This window comes from Poecile atricapillus, chromosome W (genome assembly GCF_030490865.1).
Source record: "Poecile atricapillus isolate bPoeAtr1 chromosome W, bPoeAtr1.hap1, whole genome shotgun sequence".
Lineage (NCBI taxonomy): Eukaryota > Metazoa > Chordata > Aves > Passeriformes > Paridae > Poecile > Poecile atricapillus.
The window spans coordinates 20,304,772-20,332,160 of record NC_081288.1 but is presented as its reverse complement, the minus strand read 5'-3'; the positions used below and the strand labels follow the sequence as shown (position 1 = coordinate 20,332,160).

Below are 27,389 nucleotides of genomic sequence, written 5' to 3'. Positions count from 1 at the left end.
TATGTTTTTAGTAGATTTTTTAAAAAAATAATGTGTAAGGGGTTTTTTAAACATTAATATGATGCCCTCCACAAAAGGGATAATTGAGTCACTATTTACTTATTATCCGTGTTCTCTTTTTTTTGTTCTGCATTGTCCTATTTTCTGTGGGTTCTGTAAACATGCCATATTTGTATCTGTGTGTGTTCATTGTTTGATGAGCGGTATCAATGCATATATACAGATACATGTATATATCTTCCTGCTCTCAGGGCCATGTCCTGCATCTGATATGCTCATTTATCTCAGCTTAATGAGCATTGCATTTTTATGCCATTTCAAGCATGGTGTGTTGTCCCCATGGAGGCCGTTTTGAATTTGAGGAACAGTGTCCTTGACAAGGACATTGGTTGGCTGTAACTGATGAAGAATTCATCTGGCTAAATGTACTTTTACCTCTTGGTGCCACTGTGAACAGGACCTTTTCACTCTGTGCTTTTCCTCTCTTGCATTTAGCTTTCCAGTTGCCACTGATGAGACCAAACCCATACATTTCATGCTGATCAATATAATTTAGCTACTTCAATATGATTTAGCTATTATGGCATGAATTCACTGCAATTCTACAAGTTTAGTTTATTTTTTAGTATGTTTTTTCACTGTATAAAGAAAGTAATCCTGAAATAAAACCAGTTTTTCATAGAAGCCCTAATTTGTTTGATGAAACATTAAAGAATAATAATAAGAAAAAGAGATTGCAGTGAAATCCATGCCTTACTGCTGTGTATTTTCATTAAAAGGTTATTGACATTTTTCTCTCTCTATCTAAGCTATGACATCATTGCTGGATGGAAAGGTTTACATTAGCATCATTTGTTAAAGTTCTGCAGTAAAGTCTTATTTAGACTTCTGGGTTTTTTTCTAGCTAAACAGGTATACAGATGACACATGAAATCTTTAAGGTATTTTACCAAATATTTGTTGCTTTCTCTGAAAATTTTGGGCTTTGGAATCCAGTCCTATCAATTAACTAAAACAGAGATTGATATAACCTTACAGTGTTGGTGACAAAAGTAATCCATCTCTATCTTCTTTTATGACAAGTTTTAATGGGGTTTCATGACTTGCTGATTTTTGCCATCAAATGCACAGAAATATTCAATACTGTGCTTTTTACCTCATAAATCAGGCAAAAGAGAAGTGAGTCTCTGTTTAAATTAGACATGCTGACATTTTAGCTCTCTGACAGAGCAATTCCTTGGGATGTTGTGGTGTTTGGAGGAAGCTCACAGCAGTTCTTTAAGCAAGACTAGTGTCCTTGGTTGTATCTCCCTGTCTGCATTTTTTAGGGCCATAGAACCTTACAATTGTAACTTACGTTGTTTCTTCCAAAGCCTACTAAAGTTACTGTTCCCACTGACTTCAAACTTTGAATCAGGCCCTTCTTTATCCATATAATAGTGCAAGTGTTTTTGCTGTGGATGATTTTGTGACCTGAAATGTGTCCTCAACTGATGTTTCCATGGTAAACAACAAGACTGAAATGTGATGATTTATGTAATTTTAAGACCTTTCTTTTCCTCTTTTGAAATGTTTAAAATGTGTGTATCTTTTAGTAAGTGCTTCATGAATCATCAGACCTTTCTAAATGTGCTTTTTATGAACTGTATATAAAAGAAAAGAACTGAAGATATATTTTTCAGCTTATGCCATTTCCATTTCTGCTGTTTTACTAACCCATTATTTAGCTTCTCAGTAGATTTAATGAGGAATTATTTAAAGCATTCACAGAAACCATTTGACAAATAACAGAAACACGTCATAATACAGAAAGTGTGGAAAAGGCTACAGAGGTAATAAGAAACCTCTTAATGTTCTGAACCTGTAACTGGAGAAAAATGCACTTCACTAATTTCGTTAATGACAAGGTATTATTTATTTTTTAAGAGCTACTCTTAATATGAGCTACAGGAAAAGCAAGGCTGGGATATGGCTTTATCACTGTACTTTGAGATAGCAGGCACATTAGTACTGAAGCATATGGACTGATGGGGGAACAGCTCTCTAGATTTGGGATAATTCAGGTCTAAAAAGCAAATACAAGTGAAGTCACGCAGAATGAGGAAATTAAGGATAAAAGCACTCCATATAGTGTAGCTGCTGTATAGATGAACCCATTAGGACATAGCCAAGAAACCTGATGTGTTCTGGAAAGCCCCTGAATCAGTGACCTACTAAACCATGGCTGTCTCTGCTGTGTGAAGTGGTTAGTGATGCTCCATGAGCCCATTTGTGGAAATCACCAAGATAAATAGCATTTCCCTAAATGCCGTAAGTGAATAGCAGTTAAACTCCCTACCTGCTCTTACTCTTGAGAAGCATTTAACAGCAAACCCTCTGTTAGGTTAACTCTGCCTGACCTTGTCCTAAGGTGCTCAGAGGAGGAGGAGCAGAAGGAGGGCCTGTGTCAGGAGCTTGTGATTGTAGAAACAGTGGGACATTCTTGAGCATGCTTTGCCAGAAAAAGATGATGGCCACGGGGAGATGACAGAGATGAGGATTTTAGATGCATCCTACTGCTGGCCTACTGCATCTTAGGGCAATGTATAGATATTGGTAATTAATGGGAGTTCAGCAGCATGCTCAAATCTCTTATTCTTTATATAGTTTTTAAGACGAGTAAGAAATAAGTAGTGGAAGAATTAATTGTTGGTGTAACTTCTCCAATCAAAAGTAATCTAAGCTATTAAGTTTCCTGAATAGCAAGCTTAAGCTGTGAGTTACCTGTGTACTTCCTCTCTCAACACAGGAATCTCATAGTAGATTACCTTTAACATGAAGAAAGCTGAAAATGATACTTGGTCGACACATTTCTCAATCTCCAATCAATGATCCATTATTCAGTTTGATGGAACTGAGGCAAAATTCAGACAGTAGGAAATTGCAGGTAATGTGGGTGCTGGAAAATGTGCAGGAGCTAAGCAGCACCTGGTAAATTTTATTTGGCTGCTGGTGTGCAGCTGTGCCAGGATGGGGCTGGCCCTCCTGGAGTGGTAGAATGGCTCTGCACAAGGGCCAGTCCTCCTACACTGCTCCTTTGGCTCACAGGCCAGGACAAGCTGACTCAATCCTGTTCTGTGCAAGCTGGGGTTAATTAGGCCAGCCAGGCTCCAGATGGAACCCCAGAGGCTGCTCCACCATAGCCCTCTCCTCCCAGGGCAGCCTGCAGAATCATGGAGTTGTTTCAGTTTCCAGTTTTCAGCTGACAGACCAATCTGCTGGGGCTGTGTGTAGGGCAGAGGTAACTGTGTTATTTCCAGACTCATACTGACCCTGGAAGCAGAAGGGAGAGACTCTTCTAATCTTTGACCTGTGCCGTTGTTTGTGGCTTTTTTCAAAGGTAAGTCACAGCTGTTCTCTCACCAGCTGTTTGTGATTACTGTTACCTCTTGAAGTTCCTCTTGGCCTTGAGGAAGATCAAAGTTTTCTTGTCATTCATTAGAAAAATGAAGATAAATTATAAATTAAATCAGCTGTCAAATTATTGTATAAACTTATGTCCTTGTCACCTTTGTATATAAACAGTTTGGGGACTTTTCTCATCCTGTCAGATTGCAGCTTGAAAGTATCTCTACAAATCTCAGTGAAGAGGGCAAGCATCTTAGTACCCTCTGCTCCATTCTTCTTGACATCTCACATTTGTCTTTTGGTTTGAAAATCTTCCTTGTTTCTTACCTTTGAGCAGAGAGGATTGATTTATTATCTTTGTAGGTCTTGCTCTGTGATGTAACACATTTTTACATCTGCACAACTAGAAGGCTATTCATCTGTTCTTTGCCCAATACTTTCAACTCATGCTATTAACCCTTCATTCTTTCCCATTAAATCGACATTTCAAGGATGAAAACAATCCATGATCATACTCTCTTTTCAAGTAAATTGTCAATAACAGCTTCATAGACTTATTATCAAATTCCTCAGACTTGGTGGAGCAAGTTCAATTGACATTGGGTAGCATAACATGAAGCCAGATAGCCTGAAAACTTTTACTTAGGAAAGAAGGAGTTTCTGTTGGCCTGGAGTGATAAATGGGATGCTAGGCAAGATTTGTTTTAACAGATTGAAAAAGCCTCAATCTCACATTTGGTCACAAACATTTATTGACAGGTTTTCATTTATCAAGAACAGATTGTTCCAAATGTTTTCATATCAGAAATGCAAAATATGTAACAGAACCTGCTGATAGTTTGCTGTTTGGCTCTCCATTTTACCCTTTCAGATAAGAGGAAAAAAAATTTTTCATTGATTAACAGAACTAAATGCAGTTAAAAATCTATTATGCTTATCTTGAGATTCTGAGTAGTCTTGGTGTTTGAGAGCACTGTGTAGAGATAAGGAATTTACTAAGAGTCAGAATGTGCTGAAATGTTCATTGCAATGTGCTGGGTCCTGAGCAGGTGGGACTGGAAATGCTTGCATGTAGATTTTTCACAGAGGATATTGCTGATGTCACCAGAAGCCAAGCCCATCTCAGACACAAATAACCCAGTAAAGTAGACCTGTGTTGGTTAGAGTCACCCAGTTCACAGACTGGAGGGCAGAGCACATCTTGTGACACCAGAGAAACATGTTGTTTTTGTGACTGAGCCAAAGAGAAGCACAGGAAAATACTCTCTTTTTGGTGAAATTTGTTCTCAGCAGATAATTTATAGCAGCACATTCAGTGCTCATGTGAGCAGATGTAGTTTCTCTGAGCCTGGGTTTTTTTTTAATGCTCTTACATCAGGAGCTGATTAGCCCGATTAGGACTGAGCATTAGGTTCCAAAGGAAAATCAGCAGTGGCTAATCTGTGTGAGAGGAAATCTCTGAGCCCTTTATATCATCATTGTGCAAGTGGCTAAAATGTCAGGAACTGAAAAATCGAAACAGGAGTAACATATAGCACAAGTTAAACCTCGAATTCCCAATATTTCCTCAAAATTCCAGTGGTAAGTGTTGTTGGAGAGTGTCACAAGACACTCTATCTGCCAGCACAAGTCCTGCTGAATTCAGTGAAAACTGGCATGTGGATTTCTGTGTACAGCAGATCCTCTTTGTCATCTGTGGTTGAAATGAGTGCTAAAATTCATTTCTTTGTTGTAGGTTCATGGAATGGTAAAAGGACTTGAGATCAGATAGCTCATCCCCTGCCCCAAAGTGGTTTATTTCCTAAAAGCAAGTGAAGATGATGGAGAAATAAGACAGTCTGTATTTAATAACTTTATTGATGATTTTCTTGGTGGTAGTGTCAGAAGACATACCAAAAAGTGTAAACTTGTCTGTACCCCAAGTACCTTCTACATAAATGACAGACTGTCCTTTCACTCTACAGCTTGACTGACAGGCCCTAATATTTGAAAGGTACAGGTAAAAGGCTTCCTTCAATGTGATTTTAAAATTTATTTTTACTTTTTTTTAGTAGTAGAAAGCATGTCTTTCTTACCTTGTCTTTATGGCATGTGACATTAGAATTAGTAAAGACTTTTTTGAGACTTTTAACCTTCAGCAGAGTATTTCAGAAAGAAACAAACATTTACTTAATACAGGCAGGAATTCCTTAGTAGAAAGAAGTCATTTTATGATTGTCATGACATTAGAGAAGGGTGTTACAAATCCTCCAAAATCCTTAAAAGGATTAAATATAGAAGGAATAAAGTTAGCTCTTGCACAGCTACTTGGGCATAAGCAGATAAGAAGCTCCTTTGAATTTGAAATGTGTCTATGCAAGCCATATGCATTCTGCTTAGCTCTTTCCTAGCATAATCCTCAGAAACTTCACTCCTGGAGGATGTAGGAGGACAATTCAGTCATCTTAAGACATGTGGATCACTAGATGTGGTCCTGATGTGAACGTGAGCCAGATTGCATGAGCTTTGCTGACGCCAGCTAGAATAGTGTTTCACACTGAAATAGTTATTACCCAGCTTGCATAATCCTCCCAGGACCTGGCTCACTAGTCAAGCGTTCTGCCAAATGTAGCAGATCAAGATGCATCATAAAATATTGTCAGCAGGGTTGAGATATTGGAACGGGATCATAAATCAGGCATTTGTGTTGCTCTGGAAAAGCCTGTCGGAACAATTTCTTCTGTATTAGTGAAACCTGTCTGCACCTTTTCATCACACAGCATTTCATTCTGTATTTCCTTCCTCACTGGTAACTTCATATAACCTGTTGGGAATGACTTTACTTTGGACTTCTGCAAACTATTTTGTTTAGAATAAAGCATTACTTATTTATTTATTTGCTGTCATTTTCTGTCTGCATTTAGCCTGATCTGTGTGTTCTTCAGACACCTCTTATTTTAGTTGAGCTTTGTGCTGAAATGACAGACCCTTCTATTCATGACTCAAATACATTGCCAAGTCTTGCACTCCTCTGCTAAAGGATACAGTGAGGACTATAGTGACAATCCTGGTAAATGAGAGTGGCAGAGTATTCTTTCTTATTCCATTTCTTCTTCAGGACACAATGCTGCCGGCGCAAACTCTGCACATATTTTTCTAACCCATGTACTAGAAAATAGGTCCAAACCCTTCTTTTCTTTCCTGAAGCAGGAAGAAACCAGTGATTTGGGTACACTTGCTTCTTACCCACTGGAGGTCAGCACAGATCTTCACAGGAGCTTGGGAGAAGCCTTGTGGGCTGGTATGGAAGGGAAATACTATAATAGTGGATATGATGCTCAGTGTGCTATGAAGGTGTATTGCTCTGCAGTACCTGATGTCATCTCAACACTCTTGACAACAGATTACTTGCATGTTCTTCCATTGATTGAAACAAAGAACAGAAGGGAGTTTTGAAACACATCTACACTGTAAAGAGAAATTATTATTGGTGTTGAGCTTTAAGTAGCAAACAATTGGAAGAAAAAATCAAGTTCTTTCTGAGTACCTTGTCTCATTTTTAAGATTTAGGGGAAAACAACCCCATTCCATCAAACAGGTTGAAAATTGGGTTGAAGCAGTCAGGAAGAATAATAGGTCTGCAAATCCTACTAGAGATGAAAAATTATCTCCAGCAGTTTTTGGTAGGGTCAGAATTTAACACATAGATTCCAATATTTGAAAAGATCCTGATGACTCTGTTGTGTGACAATCTGAATCACACAGACAGTGGAATGAAAGGCCAGAATGCTGCAGGGAAAATGAGCAAATCTTGAGATCTGTAAATCTCAGTAAACACTGCTGACTTAGAAAGCAGGGTTGTCTTGTTGAACTACGTTCATGAAGCCCCACAAGTATTATCCAGTCTAAAGCTGTCTTCGTGTTTTCAATGTCACGGGAAAACAAAGCAATGAAGGATTATTTGGCTTTACTGTTATTTAATAAATTAAGAACCATAATACAACTTTGCAGGTGATTGATGTGGAAACTTCTTGGGCAGAGAATTGATAAAAAATGACAAAACAATGAAACTGACTGTATCAAGTTTTCCTTTTTTCCTACCAAAAAATCCCAGTCTCACAAGCATTGTTCAGAAATTGAAAAGACTTTCTTGTATGTTTTAGTGAGATTACATAATTGTTTTTGTATGGATATAAATCCTTTGGATAAATTTTGAGTAGCTTTATTGATACTTTTCATATTAGACGTGAGCAAAACTACTTCATGATGAGCAGAAAAATGAGAAGTACAAGGTTTAAACTCAGATCCTGAATACCACCCGTTACTGCTGTCTGTCTAAACAAACATTTGTCAGTGTTAAGGGAAAACAAACAAAAATTTTTTGAGTGCTTCTTCTGAAAAGGAGAAAAAGGCAACAGCCAATGTCACTGCTATCAGACAAAAGGTGTTTCTGTCAGATAAGACACCAAGAGCACATTCCTCACTAAATCTCTCCCTGAGATGCGTAGCCTGTGTACTGCCGTTACTAACCCCTTGCTCTGTAATCTCTCTGTATATATGTCTAATTTATCAGTTTCTTGTAGATTGTCAGCAGCCTGCTGCCTCCATACCGCCACACGGCTCACAACTAGCCAGGGGGCCAGATTGCCAGACTGTCAGGTAAACTCCACTAACCCTCCTCTCTTTGCACATAGCTGCATGCATGCCTGCCACCCCCCTCCTCCTCCTCAGACAAAAACTCTTCACTTTTTCTCTGACAGCAAGCTTTTAACAGCTTGAAGAACAGTGGTAATTTCTGCAGTGACAGTACCAACATGAGTCACAGCATTCGTGCACTTGCTTCCCTGTAAAAATATGGAAAAAATGCAAAGCTGGATCTTGAAGCCCTCATTTGATATTTTTATGCAGTTTTTCAGCAATGCCAAAATAGTAATGAATTTATTTTTTTGCTAGAAAGATTTACTAAAATGGGGGACTTTTAATTTCAGGGGTAGATGTAGGCTTCCTTTTTGTAAGGTGGCTTTATAAAGGTGTTTGCGAGACTTTAGCAGACACTTCTAAGTTCTCCTTGACTTGGAAACCCAGACCCAAGGCAATCAGGTTTTAATCTTGTTTCTAAAAGTAAACTCCTGGTGCCCTTGCTCATAGGTGGTGCAAAGGCCACATCATGCTTCTAAGGATGGCTGAGTTAACCAAGGCATAACCCCCAAACCTAAGCAAAACAAAAGGACATTACAATAATTGTATCTGTTCATGGCACATTCTGTGCAAATATTCACTTATGTCTATGCTCTCATTTGAAATAGGTTACATTATTTTTAGGCCCTTGCCTGAACTGTAGTGACCAAGTTAGTGCCTCTCTTTTATTGCCTACAAAGTGGAAGTACTATTATCTTCTTTACTATGTAAGAGCAATATAAAAATTTTACTGAGAAGTTGGTGTAAACTCATTATAACTGGAAAGTATACTGATATGGAGTTTGGACTTCTACAGCTTACTGAAAGAAAAAAAATTACAAGTTACACTTAAAATCCTTAATATGCCAGTAAAATGATACTGCTGTATTTTAGATGTTAGAGCAATTTGAGATTAGCAATAGGTGCTTTGGAAACATGGAAGGGTAATGTCAACAAGTCTTATTTGAACCCTATTTAATTAAATTAAAGGCTATTTTGTTCCTTCCAGAGCTAGTCTTCTAGTGAAGAATATGCTCAACTACCATCCCTCTCTAAATGCTAAATAATCTCTTCTGTAATTTTAAAACGTCTTCTCAGAATGGAAAACCTAGCTGATTTGCTAGTTGTGTACATTTATCTGCAAACATTAACTTCTTCTGATAATTTAAAATATGGTTAATATTTGAAAAACTTCAGGTCAGTCATCCTAAAAACAACACACACCTTACACAGAAAATTGACTTTCAGGTAGCTATTGTTTTTTACCCCTAGGTTTGTACTTTTCTGGTGAAGTCAAAACAACACAGACTTTGATATATTCACACTGCTGCCTTGCTTGCCTCAGCCACATTACCTGCCCAGCTCTGTAAGGCAGTGAAGCATAACAATAGATTTAATGCAAGTCAGCAGGATGACATCAGTTCTTGAGTGGTTTAAATAAAGTAATTGGAATCTGGAGTAAAATTTGAGGGCATTTAAGGACCAATTAGACTAATTGAAGTTTGGATTTTCTAAATGCAGCAGAGAAGGAAGCCAGGAGCTTGTCCCACCCTTCCTTGTCCTCTGACAGTCCCTACTGGGGTGGCACATACGATTTATGTCACAGGGTGATGCCAAATGAGGCAAATGAAAGCTCTGCCCAGCCCTGAAGTCAACCATTTTAAGAGAGAGCTGTGCTTGTTTTTTAAAGTCTCCAACACAATTCCTGCAGCAATGTGATCTCTCATTGGCATTTCACTCAGGACTCAACAAGAGCTGGTTAAGGCTTGTGCTTCACACAAATGTTTTCCACATCCTGCAATGTCTAATTGTGTTCAAACCAGTTAATTAACCTGACTGTAGCACAGGTAGATTCTCAGAGAGCTTTCCCTCATTCATTGTCTATACTATGGTTTTTAAGTGGGACTTGTATAACTCTGGCATTTTTAGTAACTGGGATTCCAATGCATAGGCTTTGGTGAATCTCACTAGATAAGCAATACAGTTTCAAGCCAAATGACACTCCAGGGCAGATCTAGTCAATTTATTTTATCTTTAAAGTGGCCTTTTTGCTTGAATCTGCATGTTTTAACTGAAACTTGATTGGAGGATCTGTGAGAACTTTCCTTAAGAGACTTTTTTTAAAGAGATTTTTTTTTTTTTTTTTAAAGCAACATGTTTTTTTAATGCAATAGCACGCAAAAGTCTCACTCTGCCTTCCACCTCAGTTTCTAGGTCTGGGGATATGGGACAAGCAACCAAATCCAGGCCTGCCCTGAAAATTACTGGATGCTGTTCCCCCTTCCCAGCATCTGTAACTACCTGTCTGCTGCACTATATTGGACATATCTAAAATATTGCCATTATCTAATATATATAATATATCCAATATTATAAAGAGCATTTCTGTGATTGGATTGTGTTGAGATTTCTGTTGAATGCAGTGAAAACCTCATTTTCATTATCAGAGGCCAAAACTCTAGGCCCAAATTATCTATTAATAAGAAAACAAACCACAACTCCCTGGTACCTCAAATTAAATTAATATTGCCTTTTAATATGAAATTATGCTTTTACTTAGATAAAGTAGGAAATAAATCTTAAGAAAGGTAAAACATGCAACTTAACACATGCAAAATTTTTGCATTCTGAAAATATCATTGGTCTGTTTATATTTTCCTTTCCTGATTTGTTGCAGTTACAATCAGTGCCAGATAATGTTGCATGTGAATGACATCTCTAAGCCAGAACAGAGTACTTGAAAACACTGAAGGGCTTTGCACACTATTTTCCAGTTAATTTTAGAAATACTTGATTAGTATTTTGAGTGCCAGGGAAAAAAAATAAGAGAGCTGCATAAAGCCAGACAGTAATACTAGCACAAAAAATACTAACTAAAAATATTAACACAGTAAAAAATACTAACACAAAAAAGTTGTACAGACTTTATTCATCAATTGAATGAATACATCCCCAAATGATACCGGCATTTAAAAAGATGTTCTCAAAAAGTCCGTAAAAACCAAATGTTTCAGAAACTACACATATCCCATTGGGTGAGTGTAACAATGTTATTTTCTGTTTATAGTCAGAAACTCAAGTTCTTCCATGTCTCTCTCTTGCTTTTTGTTATTAATCTGCTGTCTGTGACTGTCAATGTGTCTGATAGCTCAGCTCCAGCACCTGCTGCCACAGCACCTCTACTGCCATAAAAAGCACATTCAATGCCACGTGTCACTTGCTGATTCTGATGTATTTTTAGTTTATGTACTGCTACAGTAATCTGCATTAATGAACTGGATGAATTGTGTTTCTGAAGAGAGGAAGGTATAACAGCAGAATTTTAGAAAAAGACTTAAGACTATTGGAGCTGCAGGTGATGTGGTTATGTATTTTACTATAAAGGTGCCTGATAGCCTTGAAATTCTTTTTTCTCTTCCAAATGCCCCTAGTATTTATTATTGGTTATTATTATTTATTATTTATTATTTATATTGGTTATTATTATTTATTATTTATATTGGCGAGACAAATTTTCTATTTCTTCTGGGCACAAAGTGTGCTTGTATTTGAAAGTAAGAAGCAACGCAGAACGACCAGGAGAAGAAAATTAATATAACTAAGCACAGTTCTTAGAATTGCTAATCTGAGCATAGCCTGGGATAGTCTGTAGTACAGTTTTTACAGTCACGGCTGGCTTTGTACTGAAGGTCAAGCTGTAAAGTTATTATGGTTGTTTATATTTGTGTAGAGGAGAATCTTATGTGTCTCAAAGAGGTTTTTTTAGGCCACTGAGGCTGTACATAACTAGTTGTAACTACAGCCATTTCTTCACCAGTCCTCTCCCTCAGAGCATGAGCATCTTTTGTTGCTTATTTTTAAAGTTAGGAAGGAAGCCCCAGAAGACAAACACATCTCTGCTAATGAGCAAGGAATGTGTGTGTTGAGTTTCTGTTCCTCTCTGGCAATTATAGGAGTCTTGTTTAAAAAGAAACAAGGCAGCAAGGGAGTTAGCCAGTCTTTGTTGGGTTGTGTAATCACCTCCGTGTTTATCTTTCCCAAATGTGATGCTGAGATTCTAATTCAGTTTTCTATCTCTGAAGGAATTAAGACTACTGCTTCTCCTAAGCTTATCTTGAAAAATTAGGAGACACTGAAGCCAGGAGCTTGCTCCTGATGAGTGGAAAAGTTTGAGAGTAAATACAGACCTTTTGGGTCTATCTGCAGTCACTCCTGACATAGTCATTAGTGTGGAACAGGTAAAGATAGATCTCAGTAAGATCTCTCTGTGGATGCTGTATCTGCATCTGCATGTGGCAGAATATGACAGAAGGATGGATATAGCCATGGAAAGAATTATTTCTCCTGAGGGGTCATAGTCAGTAACAGTACACACTTTGAGACTGAACTCTCAGCTGAGCACAAAACAAAGCTTGTGGGATCCTGAGCTTCTACAACCCCCACTCACCACCCATTTTACAATCAGGAAACTCATCTTCAGGAGCACTAATGGGAAACAGAATCTAACTTAAGACATGTGATTCTGTGATGTTCAAATAAGCTCGGAGGTGCAAGGACTGTGGCACCTGCTGAATTGTAATACCTGTGTATTTGTTGTCAAAGCCTCCCAGATTTCTCTGATTTGAATATGTAGACACTGCCATCAAGTTACTTAATGGTGGTGGTGGTGGTGCACACTTCTTTCTTCAGTCAAACACAATGTCATCTCTTTGTTTCCTTAAGTAAATGCTGCATGTGGAAACTAAAGACATTTTCAGTACCACTGGCATTTCCAGTAGCAGTTTTCCAAACACCTCTGGCATTTCAAATTGATTCATTTCCAGCAACAGACTAATTGCATTCCTTCAGCCAGTACTCCAGTAGTCTGTGCTGCAGAGATAATATGTAAAAGCATGGTTTCTAAAGAAAGAAAACAGAAAAGGCAAATTCTCTTGAAGACAGAGACATAAATGATGGTGCTTTATCATAAATCACACTGTTGAGCTTGGAATAACTTCAACACTGTAGAACATTTGAAGCATTAGGGAAAAAAACTCTTCCCAGACACATTAAAGAACTGGGGTTTGTGGTATTTTTCTGGGGTTTTTTTCCCCCTTCTCTTTATAAATGACATTTTCTAGCTTTTTGTTTTATTATCTTGTTTTTCTACAGCTCTGCACCAAGAAGTGGGGGGGTATTTGTGTTAGCTGCCCCTTTTCTTTGCTGCTACTCCAGCCCCTGTAAGCTGCTTCAAACCTCTCTGAACTATATGCCAGTAAATGCTATAAATGCACTCTAGAGTCTTAACAGGTGAATGCTGTTATCAGACAAATTGTACATAAAAAATAGTCAAATGACAGAAGAATATGACAGAATGAAAAGGATTCAAACAGCACAAAACCCTGAAGAAAACAAAACATAAGAAATCCCCATACTTCGGGAGTGTAAATTACAAAATATGTAAGGATTAAGGGGCCTGATGAAGAAGGCTACACTGTACTTGTACAAATGAACTCGTAAATAGGTCACATTCAGTAAGACATCACATTTTCACAAAGCTAGGAAACCTGATTTCCAGCCTGGCACTGTCCTTCATTTCAAACAGTGAATCGGCTGCATATAGAAAATCTTTAATACTCATGTAAAGATGGCACCTGCATCTTGTCCTTCAAATTTGCTCCCCCATTTCACAGATGCATTTTTTTTCTCCACAGTCTTTGTCATCTCATGTGCAAACAGCAATTGTGTATGGCAGCTGTGAAGTGGGATATCAGGGCCACCTCACAAATGCATCCAGGTGTCACTGACTTGCTGTGCTCTGAGGTTTTCTTTATGTACACTGTGCATCTGAGGATATGGATTTAGAGCTGAGGCTTCACCCCCTTTTAAAGTTCATTTCCAGCCCTGTACTATTTACATGCTTGTAAAGAGTTTGCCTTGTATTTTAAGCGCTTTTTCTCTTTTCTTTTTAATTTTCAGTCCTAATGCTCTTCCAGAAGAGCAGCCACATTCCAGCTCTCAGTGTGCCCCTCTCAACTGTCTCTCTAAGCCTCCTCCTTAGCCCTAATCTTCATACGCAACGTAAGAGAAAATGCAGAGTGGAGCGCATGCAACAAAGGTTGGGGTTGTTCCCAGCAAGCGGGTAGACAATCCTGCCTTGTTGCTGCTTTGGCAAGTCTGGATTCATATCCCCTGCTCTGGCAACTGAGGGAAGGTTGAGAAGAAGAACACAAAGCACAGAGCCCAACCTATCAAGAAGACTTTTTATGGTTCCTCTGATTGTACTCAAACTGTGCTATCACAACTGAAGTGTAGTGAAATTTAACATCTCGACAAAAATGTTCCTCCCAGCTGCTTGGCTTTACCTCTGAAATGATGAGAGACTTAAGCCAATGTTAAAAAAAATGTTATAAAAAATACTACCCTCACATCCTCTAAGTTCAGCCATAGGAACCAGTTCAAATTTCCTTTTGTCTTCAAGGGTGTGATATTTATTTCTTACTTTATTTGCACCAGAATTTTGTGTTTATAAAATGCAGTCTTTTTTTTTTTTTTTGTGAGAGTTGTATTTAACTAATTTTATTTTTTAAATCTAAGCAGAAATAGCTTCAGTGAAGAATGACTGTGTTAATATTAAAAAGAGGCTTGTTGCATTGGCCAGCATATGGCCAATTTTTATTGCACAAAAATGTTGGAAATGGGTTGAATTGGAATGTTAACAATGACTGTATATTTTGCTGCTGCACTGATGTTGTTTATGCACTTGGTTTTTTAATTCCTATTACACTAGCTTCTGGTTTTGTTCTAGCTCTTCACTGAAAGATAATTATTAAGCCTAAGAAGGAGATGAAAGGATAATGTACTGATTTGTTTTCAGTTGTTTGCTCTCATTGTAATTATACTTCTCGCATCATGAATTGGTGCTGTTTTTTGGGATTACTTTCTATTTGGTATCTGAGAAAGAAAATCTAAAATAAGTAAAATGCTGTGTGCTAATTAAACACTTTCTTTCCTCCCACTCCCATATTCAGGATCCTAGCTCGAGGCCTTACCAGGAAAGGCTAATTTGAATGCGGAAATTGTGTGCATTTTGTGTGAAGTATTCTGTGGTGAAAGAACTCATGCAGGTAGGGTTGATGGTGTGGATCAAAGTCAGCAGGACTTTACTGTAGTGCATTTTTTCCTTGCCAAAAATCAACAGACACAGAACCTTAGCTCATGTCAGTTTATGACAAATACTCAGGTGATCAACACTACGCAGATTCTATCGCAACAGTGCACAGTGTTCCTAGTTAAAGATTCTTTCCTTTAAAAGCTGAGTAAGCCTGTTTTTCTCTTAAAAGCAGTGATTTTCAGAACAAAATCAAGGATAGAGGAATTTATTTTGCACAGTACCTGGCAGCAAGACAAGTGGCTAAGCAGAGGGTTATGGTTCAGCATCTGTGGGTTTCCCGTCTGGTTGTCAGCTAAACAAGTCTGCAGTGCTGCCTACTTGTTGGTAACTAGCAGGCTCCTTGTTTTCTTAGGTGGCCTTAATTTATTTACAGAAGAGAGGCTTAGATATTTCCATGTCTTTATATCTTCTCTGCAGCACATGTGTGACCGACAAGTGGGAACACAGTACAGCCTAAGGTATGGGGCAGCTAGGGAAAAGAAATTGCTTCAGCTGTGGCTGGAGCAATTCTTTCAAATTCTGCCTGAATCTGAGAAAATGAAGTCAGTTTTTTTAAGGAACAGTGCTTACCAAATGTTACAATACAGAAAACATCAGCAGAGGAAAGAATCGGTGACCACTCAGTGTGCCTAACAAATCATTATTACCATAGTACCAAGAACAAAGGTGCTGTAAATAGAAATATTTTATGTCATCAACAATGTCTGTCGTGTAACCTTGGCAAAGCAGCTGAGCTATTGTAACAAAACACTCAGAGATAGAGAAAATAGGAACAAACTGGTACCCAGTCCTGCTCAGATCAGACAGATAACACTCAGCAGTGTTTTGACTTTAGTTTCCATGGGGTTCACATGATTCTTCTCATATACCTTTACATCGCTATTCAGTGTCATAATTGAACTGCCTGTTGTCTTGTCATAGAAAGATCAAGTGAAACCTTGTTCAGCTCTATCATGATGTCTGACACTGAGTTTAGCTGCTATTTTGATTTTTTTAAAAAACCCCACAGTATTTTGTCTGAGGCAAATTCAGCTTTCAAAAAGCATCTCCAGATTTCTGACCTTGTCTGACTGGTGTATGAATATCTGCATCCAACAAAGACAGCTACTGCATAGTGTTAATAAGAGAAGGAATTTGCATAGCACTTTGAATACAGTTACCACTGACTGCACTTGGAATAGTTTTTCCTATTTTCATATCCAAATCAAAGGCATTTTCCTAAACTTGAGTTAAGCAGTATTTCAATGAAATACATTTCCTTTCTATATAGATACAAATTTATTGGGGGGAAAAAGGTATTAAGACAGTTTAGAAACATATGCATATCCATGTGGTTCAAGAGTTATGAAAGAACATTCAGTGGTATAGAAGTTGTGGCCCTGTTTTATAGAAATAAGTTTTTTTATTCTCTTAAGTTTTAAATTTTTAATTTCTAAGTTTTCAATTTACATTTTTTATATGTAATAAAATGTAATTGTTGGAAATGTGAGAGAACTAGAAACAAACCAACTTCGATGTACAAATGGTTGTAGTCATTGCATTGTAAGTTACAGAATTCTGTAGGTCCCTGGGACAACTTTTGTCAATTAACCAGTATAAAATAAAATATGTACCTTGAACTTAAGATGAAAACCTCTTCTTTGTTATATATTGATTGATAACATAAAACTTTGTGAGAGATTTTGTAGGAAATATTTACATTCAGACAAAACCACAAACAAAAGCCTGGGTTTTTTAAGGATTGCAAAATATTACATTTTACCCATTTAAAATTAGCTTATGTTGTGTTGATATCTATTCTGATTTTTAATGATTAAGAAAAAATTATTCATATATTTTTAATGGTTGAGTATATTTAGAATCACTATTCTGTGTTTTACTCAGTAAGGAAGCAATTCAAATCCTGCTCTGACTTCTGTGTCTGAAACACAGCTTTTATTCTCTATGATGGCCTTGAAATTTCTTTTGATTTGAAATAGCCTACTCAAAATAGGGTCATTTAGGTCAAAACAGGGGCATTTTGGTTTGGGTTGTGTTTTCTGATGTAGTGAAAAATTATTCCTTGTTCAGTGAAATGATCTGCTTGTGGAAATCCAGTTTATAGGAAATGTGTGAGGAAAAGAAGAAAAGGAAATAAATAGAAAAAACCCCAAATATAAAGGGAGAAAAAGATGAAAAATAAATTTTAAAATGTAATAGTATATTACAATATATTTTCTATCAGTCAGAACATATGTGGAAGTTTTACAGAAAGAGGACATAACTGTTTTTCATGCTAATTGTATAGAATTTTCTGCCTTCTAAATGGAGGCAATAGTGTGATATTCTTTCTGATTGATCTGATTGACAGGTTGGCATCTCTGTGCTTTATCCACATTTTTACAGTAAATTAATGTAATCATAGCTATACAGCAGAGTTTGTAGAATGAAACTGTAATTAACGCTGCAAGTTTTAATGCCAAGTTGATTTTCAGTTTGCTTTTTATTTTTAAAACAATGACAAAGTTGTTTAAGCCATTTACCATATTAATGTGTGTACATAAAGGAGATTATGTTATGAAATATAGCCTCACTTAAGAAATATGACCTCACCTATGAAGGCTGCTCACCGTAATTATGTTGGAAATACTTAAGTAAGCTGTTAGTAAGATCTGACCCAGTCCTCATCCCACTGGGAATGACACCCACAGTCCAGGCCCTAATTTTGGTACCAGCCTTGTCATTTATCCTGCAATGCTGAAGTCAGTAGCTGTGCTGCCAGCTCCACTTAGAGCTGGATTGATCATCATCATCATAAAGTATAGATTGCATCAGCCTTTCTGAGATGTGTTCCTTTCTTTGGCAGAAGATGCATATCCACTGAGGTTACAGTAAATTTCTTTCTTTTGTTCCTCGGAAATCTTCGTTTGAGAATGGCAGGGACTGATGTTTTACCTTTGAAGTATGATAATTGCTATAGTTACCTCTTTAAAAATTTGTCATCGCTTTTTCTTCAGTTTTCCTTTGCTATGTGTGCAGTGAGTCTGAAATGGATATATACTATTCAGACGGTTTTTAACCATTAAGGGGTTTTTTTAGTGTAATTAAGCATCCTGTGGAAAAGAAAGAAAAAAGCATTTGCCTTTCGCCTTCAGGCACAAATACATCAAAATATGCAATGGGAAATGTGTGCATGACATTGTTAAGATCGTGTTGTTTCTCCATATCCATTACTAAGCTAGAAAATTCTTATTTCTTGTGTGATATGCATATTCCTCTTGCTAGAAGGGCAAGACAACTATCACAGAGAGTCTGTATCTTTCATTTGGAGGTGCACAGCTTAAATCCTTATTGGTTTTTAATCTGTTTCCTGTGGAGTTCTTGAAAATCCCCTTTGTAAAATGTAATGGTAACCAAGTGACAAAAGGTAAAGGAAAAATCCAATATTTCATTACTGGAGTTAATGTGTGGGCAGACTCTGGGTGATAGAGCGTTGTATTTCAAAAATGTCTTTCTACAAAGCTTTATATTTGTTTTGATTATCATGATCTGCTGTAAAGGGGTGGATAAGAGTGTATGTTTTTTTCTCAGTGTTAGTAATCTGAGTTTTTATTGAATATGTGGTTAATTGATTTCAAAAGTATCTTGGAAAATCAATAAACAGAAGCATTTGATGAAAGTTTCAAGTAGACTGGCTTGCTAGCTAGTTGGTATTTTAACAGCTATGAACAAGAAATAAGAGTAATCTAGCTTATTTTATTATTATTTCTCCTCTTCACAGATATGGCTATGTGTGCTATGCCAGTGGTTAAATTAAGTCCATTTTATTACTTATTGCCCTTTTGATTTTCAGCCCTGTGGTTTGACTGTTAAAGGGTTAATTAACTTGATCCTTTGTAAACAATTAAAAAAAAAGAAAACTGATGTTTTGTGACTTTTGTAATCTATTGAATGTTTCCATTTGCATGATGTTCTGTATTTAATGAACCATACAGATTGCTGTGTTCCTTTCAAAAGAGTTTTAGCATTGGTGGAGTTTGTGACAAACACAAATTTGTATACTGTATGTTTACTGCTGTAATAACTCAGCTACTCCTATGTTGAATTGACATTATGTTGTCCTGCCTTCTTGGGGTTAAATGATGAAGTGTTTCTAGGTGGTGAAGAATATAAAAATATATATGTTCATTTGCTAAAGACTGAGTATCTGAAACTCTTCTTGTTGCTACTTTATGCTAAAAGCAAAAAAGTTAAATAATTCTTGTTTCCAAAAATGCATCGTTTATTTTTAAAATTGAAGTAATTCTCATGTTAACTTTTCCTTGTCCTTGTAGACAATCCTAGATTAATACCTTTTGAGGGATTCATAAAGTCTGTGCTTGTACATGTGTAATATGATCATGCAGTCAAATGGTTGGGAAAAAACACTCTAGTGCTGAAGAAAATTAAAAGAAGCCGATATACTGATTCTTACATCTTTATGTTCCAATTAAAATTACAGTGTAATGCATAACTGTTCCAGTGAATAAACTGGCCATTTTTGTTCATTTAACACAATTCTGTCTGGTCTACTTCTATTTGCAACCATTTGCCGTGCTTCGCCTTGGCTTAGACTTTCAAAATTATTTAGTTCTTGGAGATCAGTGATTGTAAGTTTAAAATGTATCAAAGAGGAAATTAAGAAAGGAAATCAACATTAAAGGAAAAGGCAATCAGAATTAAGGCCAAGATCCTTCCTTTGTTTTCTGAGTTTGAGGCAGATACTAAAATACAGTTTCTCCATATAGTGTTTCCAGCAGATTTGAGCGATCTCTGAAATGCTGCAACATCTGCATAAACTTTCAGCACAAGAATGCTCTGTAAGATGCAAATCTCCATCCTCAGGGGATGTAGAAGCAAAAGAGCTGAAGTCAACATAAATTTGTCTTGGGAATGCTGTACCATACCTGCTTTTTTACAGTTAGAAGCATCCTTTTCCCTTGCAGAAGAGCAATGCTCTGAAAGCAAAAAGCTGAAAATCACCCCACACTGATCCAGGAGCTTGGCCCTGGCAGGAAGATGGCTGCTGCAAGTCCTCCAGTGAACCTTGCTGTTCACAGGGTCCCTGAAGGGTAAAAAATGTCCAGCTTTTAGAATTGGGTCAGGAAGATTGTAGAGAAAGGATTATATCTCCAAGCCTGCTGTGACATTTGACTCAATGAGACATCTGGGTTGGTTTTTTGGCTGGCTGGGGAGGTGCTTTGGATAGTAACACAAATTGTGCATGGTGACAGAAAAGGAGTCTGAGAGCTGTTATTTGTCTAGGTTCTTCCCACTTGACTCTTTTCTTTCTTTTTCTCACCTAGCAGGGGTTGTTCTCCCATGTTATCTTTGCTCATTGCAGGAATGCCTTGGGCAACAGTGTTCCACAATCATTTAGCAGAAGATGTGACTGCTAGAATTTTTTACACTGGGTACTCCTCTTTTTCAATTTTGAATTGAGAGTTTCTGTGAGTTGAGAAAAGAAGGGGAAAACAGAGTTCGCTTTCAGACCATGCTGAAGAGGTTTCACAGAGGGACTACCCCTTGTGGGAATGTTCTGATTTCAAAGATGGTTTGAGAAACTTGTAACCCATATTGCTCCTTCCCCTTCCTCTGTGTCATCCCTTCAGCTGGTCCTGTGCAGGGCCCTGAGAGGCAATGATATAAGGTCACTGAAACAAAATGGGGGAAAAAAAACAACAAACTGAAAAAAAACCTCAAAAGATATAACTTGTGTTTCCAAAGAAAATGTCTATGTAATTTCCTCCTTGGGAAGAACCATTACTCCATATTCTGGAGCAGGAGGTAACTTCTGACCATTGAACTGTTGGTTTTCTGATATGTATATGCCAGATTTTAATGGAAAAGATCCTGAAGCTAAAGTTTACAGTGACTGTCACAGGAAGTCTTGGTTTTTGAATACCTCCCTTAATAAATCCTGCAGTTATACATAAAGAAATGCAGAGCACTTTCAGTTGTACCTAAAGGCAGCAGGAGCTGTGCTTTGACTCTCCTAACACTATAAAACACTGACAGGACACTGGCAAGTGAGGTATGCAGGAAAAAAAATTAATTTTGAACAATGTTGAAACCTAGGTTTCATTTGACCAATAATAAGAACAGATATACTAATTATGAAGAGGGCTTGACAGCCACATCTTCTAGCAGCCAGTGAATCACAAACATAGAAGATTTTATATATAGAACAAGATAGAGGGGAAAGATGGAGCTAAAATAGATAGTCGTAATTATGTGCATCCTGGGAAAAATTATTTGGAATAAAGCCAGTTTTCATCTATTTGTTTATGGTAAAGGCACAGGCACAACTGCTTTCTTAGTAGAAAGTTTGAGTAATTGCCTGGATAGAAGAAGAAAGTCTTAACTTTGCACAAAAATAAGGCTCGGTGCTATAGTTGTCAATTCAGCAGAAGCTTAATAAACCAACAAAAAATATTGACCTTTGCAAGAAGGATTTTCTTTCCTTTTTGACTAGAGTGGTATATTAGAAAACACATATTTCCTTCATTATTATTTATATATTCCCTTGTATCATACTGGAAGTATCCAACTTCAGGAATGTGATTTCTTGGCTGGTTTTAGAGAAAAAAAAAAATTATTGTGATAGCAATTTATGATTGAGAAAATATTATTTGTAAGAAAGCTCTATATGGGGGGGGGGGGGGGGTGGGAAGAAGGACATTCATATCCCTTAAGTGAGTTATCAGGAAACTTTGGAAATAAATAATGAGACAGTTGTATCCATTTAAATGAATTCATGGGATTTCCTACCTGTGGAGGGTTTTCATATTTTTTAGCATTGATTATGTCTCTCAAGGAAATTGATTTTTGCTATTCGATGCTGTCATATTGGCTGAGGTATTAAAACTGAAGCTGTTATTCAGATTGGAAACATTATATGGAAAGTTACATTGAGTGCAGAGCTTCCTTGAAGAGCAAATCCTGAAGGCAGAGGATGTGAGCCCAATATTTGGTGACCAGTTTGTGATTCAATTTCAGCCTTGCAAACCATACATAACATCAGAACTTATAGAAACACAATACAAATACCAACAATCTCGAAGTCCTACACTACATAAAAAGAAAATGCCTCTGTGAAGCCACCATGGCATTCAAAGGTTTTTGTTATCTTGGACAAATGCAGAGTAACTCTTTTTATCTTTACAGCACTCTATGCATATTAATTCTTTCCCAAAACATCTTTGCAAATTGGGTGCTGTTATCTCTCACCTACAGTCAGGCAAATTAAGAGTGTGTGATGGGAAAACATCAACACTCAATGAAGTGATTACATGTAATCCTTCACCTCTCCACATACCTCACCCTGCACACACTGAAATACCAAAGTGCTTTTAGATGCGGGTGGGAAGGTGAGTTATTTACTCCATGTGGTATAGACATTGTCCCAGAACCTGCATTGCTCAAGTGCTGGAGTTGGTTCAGAGCTTGTTTCCTATTTCTGCAGTGCTTAGTATTAATAGAGCCTCACTATAAATAGCTGGAGTTTAACATCCTCTTGCTGGTTTTAATTTCTGTAGACCTATGCCCTCCTTCTGTCTGTCTGCCAGGCTTCTAACCAAAATGGCAATTTGACTCACCAGACACGAGACAAAAATAATGCCTGAACATGGGAAAACTTTTCTTTCCCCAACAATGATAGCTCAATAAAATAGAGATGCTCTTATTCTGGTAAAGAATGTGAATTTCCTTTTAAGTGAGTACAACCCATTAAAAGGGTATTCAAAGCCATTAATATAAATCTGTGACAAAGCACAAATGAAGATTCTGGAGGTTCTGAAGTTTCAAACCCCTCATCTGTGCATTTATTCTTAGTTTACCTCTGCTGAAATAAAAGCACATGGCACATTTCAGTATGGAAGGGTACAGCTGTTTGCAGTGCATAAAGCTTGCATATATATACACTATAAAGACTGTTTGAAGTACTAAGTTCCAAAATTAGACAACAATAGATCTCTGGGGGTAAAAATAAGTTTTAAAAATTATAAGTATGAATAGAATGTTATTTTTTGAGATTCAGGATAAAACAGCAAGTTTAAGTGGAATACGAGCAGTATTTATATCCTTTCACAGTCATATAATAATAATGTTTCATCCCAGAAACATCCACGGGAGTCTGTGGAATGCAGAACAGAATGGAGGAAAACAAGGGAGGAAAACTTAAAGAGGAGTCTGTAAATGCAGCAACAGCTTTGAAGTCTTTCTGTTTTAAGACACCATAAATTATTAAGAAGCATGTTGAAACTCCTGTGCATGTACCATATGCCTTGTTAGAAGTAATACGAAGTACCTGACAGCTTGGTTTTTACAACAAGGAAAAAACCCAAAATTAAAGCAGTATTGCAATATTGAGACTGGTATATTTTCTTCCAGAGCTGGAAGTTATAATTAGACCTTTATTTTCACAACATGTTTTATCAGCCATATGCTCTACCTGTGTTGATTTGTTAAGCAGAGAACCAAAACATTTTGCTTTACTGTTTAGGTAAGCATTCACAGAGGGACAATTGTTAATATTTAATGTATCCAGCACCTTAGCAGTACATGACTCTTCAAACAAAGCACCTTTCCTATGAAGACAGATGGAGGGAGCTGGGGTTGTTCAGCCTGGAGGAGAGACTGTTCCAAGGAAATCCTAGAGCATCTTCCCACTAAACCCCACTAAAGTGTCACAAATGACCACATCTTTTTAATTATTTTTTTTTTAATGTGGCTGTTGATTTTATTCTGTGGCTACAGAATAAAAGATGAAATAGAAAAGTAGAACATTTTCTTGAGCATAGCTTCCTTTCTCTCTCCTTTCTGCTAACATGACCTTATGGAAGTTTGTTTTCACCTCTAGTTAGTGCAAATCAAAGCTAAAGCACTGTTGCTAAGGGTATCTAAATGACTGACATCAATTGGATAGCAAGACACATTTCATTAATCTGTGGTGAAGATAATGAAGAATATTCTAACTTCTAAAAGCAATCAGGCTCTGTTAAATGAGTGCCGTTCTGCAAGACTTACCTAACAGAACTGATCAGAAGAAGCAATTACTCCCTCTAAGCAGCAATCCTTCAGTAAAACTAAGTAAAACTTCAGTAAAACTAAGGCATGTGTTTGATACCTTTATCTTGACATATTTTCAGTAAAATATGAAAAGAATTTTCTTGCAATAGACCAAATGCTTCTGTGCTGCAAAAAGAGGGGTGAGACAAAAAAAAATACCAACAAGGCAATACGTAGAAGGGATGTTTCTTCCTTTGATTATCATACTGCTGTTCTTTGAAAGCTACACGTTAGCTCCCATCTGTGTGACAGAGGGAGAAACCCTGGCTCTAGGGGGATATAAGTAGGATTCTTTATTACAGTAGCTGGAAGTGGACAAAACCTGCTGCTGGAAAGTTCCTACCATTATCTTCAGTGGGGCCCAAAACAACAACAGGGAGAAAGAGATTAAACACAATATTGTTTCCTCTTACACAGTCAAGCAAGGCAGAACAGAGATTTATATTATATTATATTAGAAGCATTGTTTGGATGAAAGAAGCCTGCCATGGATTTTCTTCTCAGGGCTGTCTACCCATCCAGTTTTGTTCCAGCAGTTAATACTTGGGATTTGCCTGACCCCTCTTAGATTGCTTGTCATGGGTCACTTCTGATGTTTGACTCCAATTCCTGCTGTTGACCCTGCAGCTCCTTCCTAAGACATGGCAGTAAGTAACAGAATAGCCCAAGTGCATTTTTTGGTGGAAACCAGCATAACGCCACACGTCGAGGCTCCCCACGCTGCTCTGACACACACTGGGTGCTGTGCAGGGAACACACACCAGGCCCGAGTCCCTCTCCTCTTTGTAAGCCACTCCCCAGGCTAGGAAGCAGAGCCTGCAGCCTCAGGCTGAAAGTCACATTTATGTCTTTGAGTGCTGTGTTTGCCTGCATCACAGTTTGAGGGAGATTGAGTATTTGCCTCAAATTCACTTGCTTAGTCTGTGTATCAGTTCCACACACTGCAGTGGCTTTGTGCATTGTAGTTGCTGCTGCTGCTGCTATTGGAAGAGACTTTTCATCTGGAATGTGCATGAGGGTCTGAGATGAGTGAAATTCTTCTCTAATTAATATCCTTCTCAATCTTTTGCTCTACCGGTTCTTGTTCTTCATTATACTTCCCTGCTGGCAGAACTGGTTTGTGGCTTAAATGCAGTTCACAGAATATTCAAACTGTTTTATGAGTTATACAGTGACTTAGGCAGGACTTGGCTTGATTATTATTATGTATTTAATATGAGTTTTCTGTATTATAGCTTACATTCTAATTCAGCTTTTATTTGGAGGTTCATACTTAACAGAAAGGCAGCTTTGTTTCAGATCTCTGAGAAGGTACTGTCTATCAGTTCGAAATAAACTATTAACAAGTTGATGTTTTTAATGTTTAGAAAGTTTTATAAATGTTCTAGTATTAGGTGCTGCGTTAATGCATCTTCTTTCTCAGTGTCCTGTGGATTAATGCTCCTAAAATGTTACTACAGAGATTTTCTGTGCACAAGATAGCGCACTCAGAGAAATCAAAGCTAGATGCCTTGAACTGAATCATGGAACAGATTTATAGTGCAACTATGGAGAAAGTAAGGTTAAATTCCAGCAGAAATGAAGAATCTTGACCAATGGCAACAACAGAAATGGAAATTCTGTAGAAATTTTAACCAACTGAAGGAGTTAGTTAAAATCAAGGCTTCTGAAGGTTGCTTCCATTAGTAAAAGATTAATCCAAAGAGGTTTACTGGAGGAACAATGGTTTACATGCAGAGTGATGTTTTTGTTTTCTCACAAACTAAACAAAGATTGCCTATAAAGTCCTGTTTCCCCGAATGCTGTGGGTCTCCAGCAGCACAAGATGAAGGCTTCCAAGACTTCCATACACCAGAAGCACTCTTTCAACTTTTTCTTGAGGCTGTCTTGCCTGCTGTCCTTGCTCTCCTCCACCTCCATGTGCTTCTGCAGGGTTCCTGTTGTTCCTCCCACATGCAAATAAGGTACAGTTAAATCAAGTGTCCACCACTGCATTTCTCCCCACTCCCACAAAAGCCTTGGAGCTGGATGCCCCAGCTCTTGCCCAGGCTGGGCTGGCTGTGGCTTGCCAGTTCCCAGGCACCTGAGGGGTGTGTAACTCCTGCACTTTTCCTGGGGTGGGAGGTGTGCTGCAAGGATCTTTGCCAAGAAGTGCCATTTTCTGACCTTAATGTATTTTAAGTAGCGTTGGCAGTACTGTCTATATGTAAGCTTCTTTTTCTGTTCTCAGATCCCTTCTTCGGTTATTACACTAATCTTTTAATCATTTAGGGTGATGTTTTCCAAGATAATACCTATCTCTGATTGACCTTTTATACTTAAAATGTTTTTCCTTTTGTTGATGTTGCCAAAGGACTCTCTGTCCCCGGAGATGGAGAACAACAGGGACAGAGAGTGTACAGAAAAGGAGGAAGGTCGTGCCAAAAGGAGTGGAAGTGTTTTACCCTGTCAAAGCAGGCAGAACAGAGCAGCTGCTGGTGTACAGCAGCTCAGAGCCAGCTTGAACCAGCTGCTCCAGGTCTGTGTGTAACTAATTGAAAAGAAGAGAGACAGTAAGTTATTCTGGGAACCCTGCACCATGCTGCAGCGTACAAATGCTCTGCAATTACCGTGAGTTTACTGTCTGCCTGGATTTCTTCTATCACAGGCTGTCACCTCACCGCTTGAAATATGTCAGTGTGCTTCAGGGGGATTTTCTCAAGAAAAGGAGCTTTTGTGACCAACTTTCCAATTCCACCGCGTTGACATGAGTCTCTTTTCTGAGGTGACCTTTATTTTCCAGAGTGACACTGTAGTAAGTTACCACTCACTGATAACATTGCAGAGATCAAAATTAGCACAGCTCCTACAATTTGGTTAAGATTTGTAGGGTGTGTTTGCCCTTGCTTCCTTAGCTGCTCTCCTTCCAGGAGCAAAGCTCTTGTTTAAAGAGGTAAGTACAAAGTTCAGTAATAAGTGATATATGCATGTCTATATGCCCAGCCCTAGTCTGGTGACTGAGTCAGGACATAAATCAGTCTTTTATCTCTGAGTCACTGCTTTATTTTGTATGTTTACGAAAGTCAAACCTAATGTTTGCAATTGCAAGCAGACAAAAAATGATCCA

The 27,389-nt window shown here is 37.8% G+C and overlaps 1 protein-coding gene across 5 annotated transcripts in view; it reads left to right on the top strand.

The window, feature by feature from the left end:
- Nucleotides 1-19,704, top strand: part of LOC131591835 (protein bicaudal D homolog 1) — a 166,286-nt gene extending 146,582 nt beyond the window's left edge. For 2 of the 5 annotated variants that reach the window (XM_058862928.1, XM_058862927.1), the window contains 2 exons: nucleotides 7,950-8,025; nucleotides 14,002-19,704. In XM_058862928.1, coding sequence (XP_058718911.1) covers nucleotides 7,950-8,025; nucleotides 14,002-14,083 — 158 coding nt within the window. In that variant the 3' untranslated portion in view covers nucleotides 14,084-19,704. The remainder of the gene's footprint in view (nucleotides 1-7,949; nucleotides 8,026-14,001) is intronic. The other 3 variants (XM_058862919.1, XM_058862920.1, XM_058862922.1) reach the window with 2 other exon arrangements.
- The last annotated feature ends 7,685 nt before the right edge of the window (nucleotides 19,705-27,389 follow it).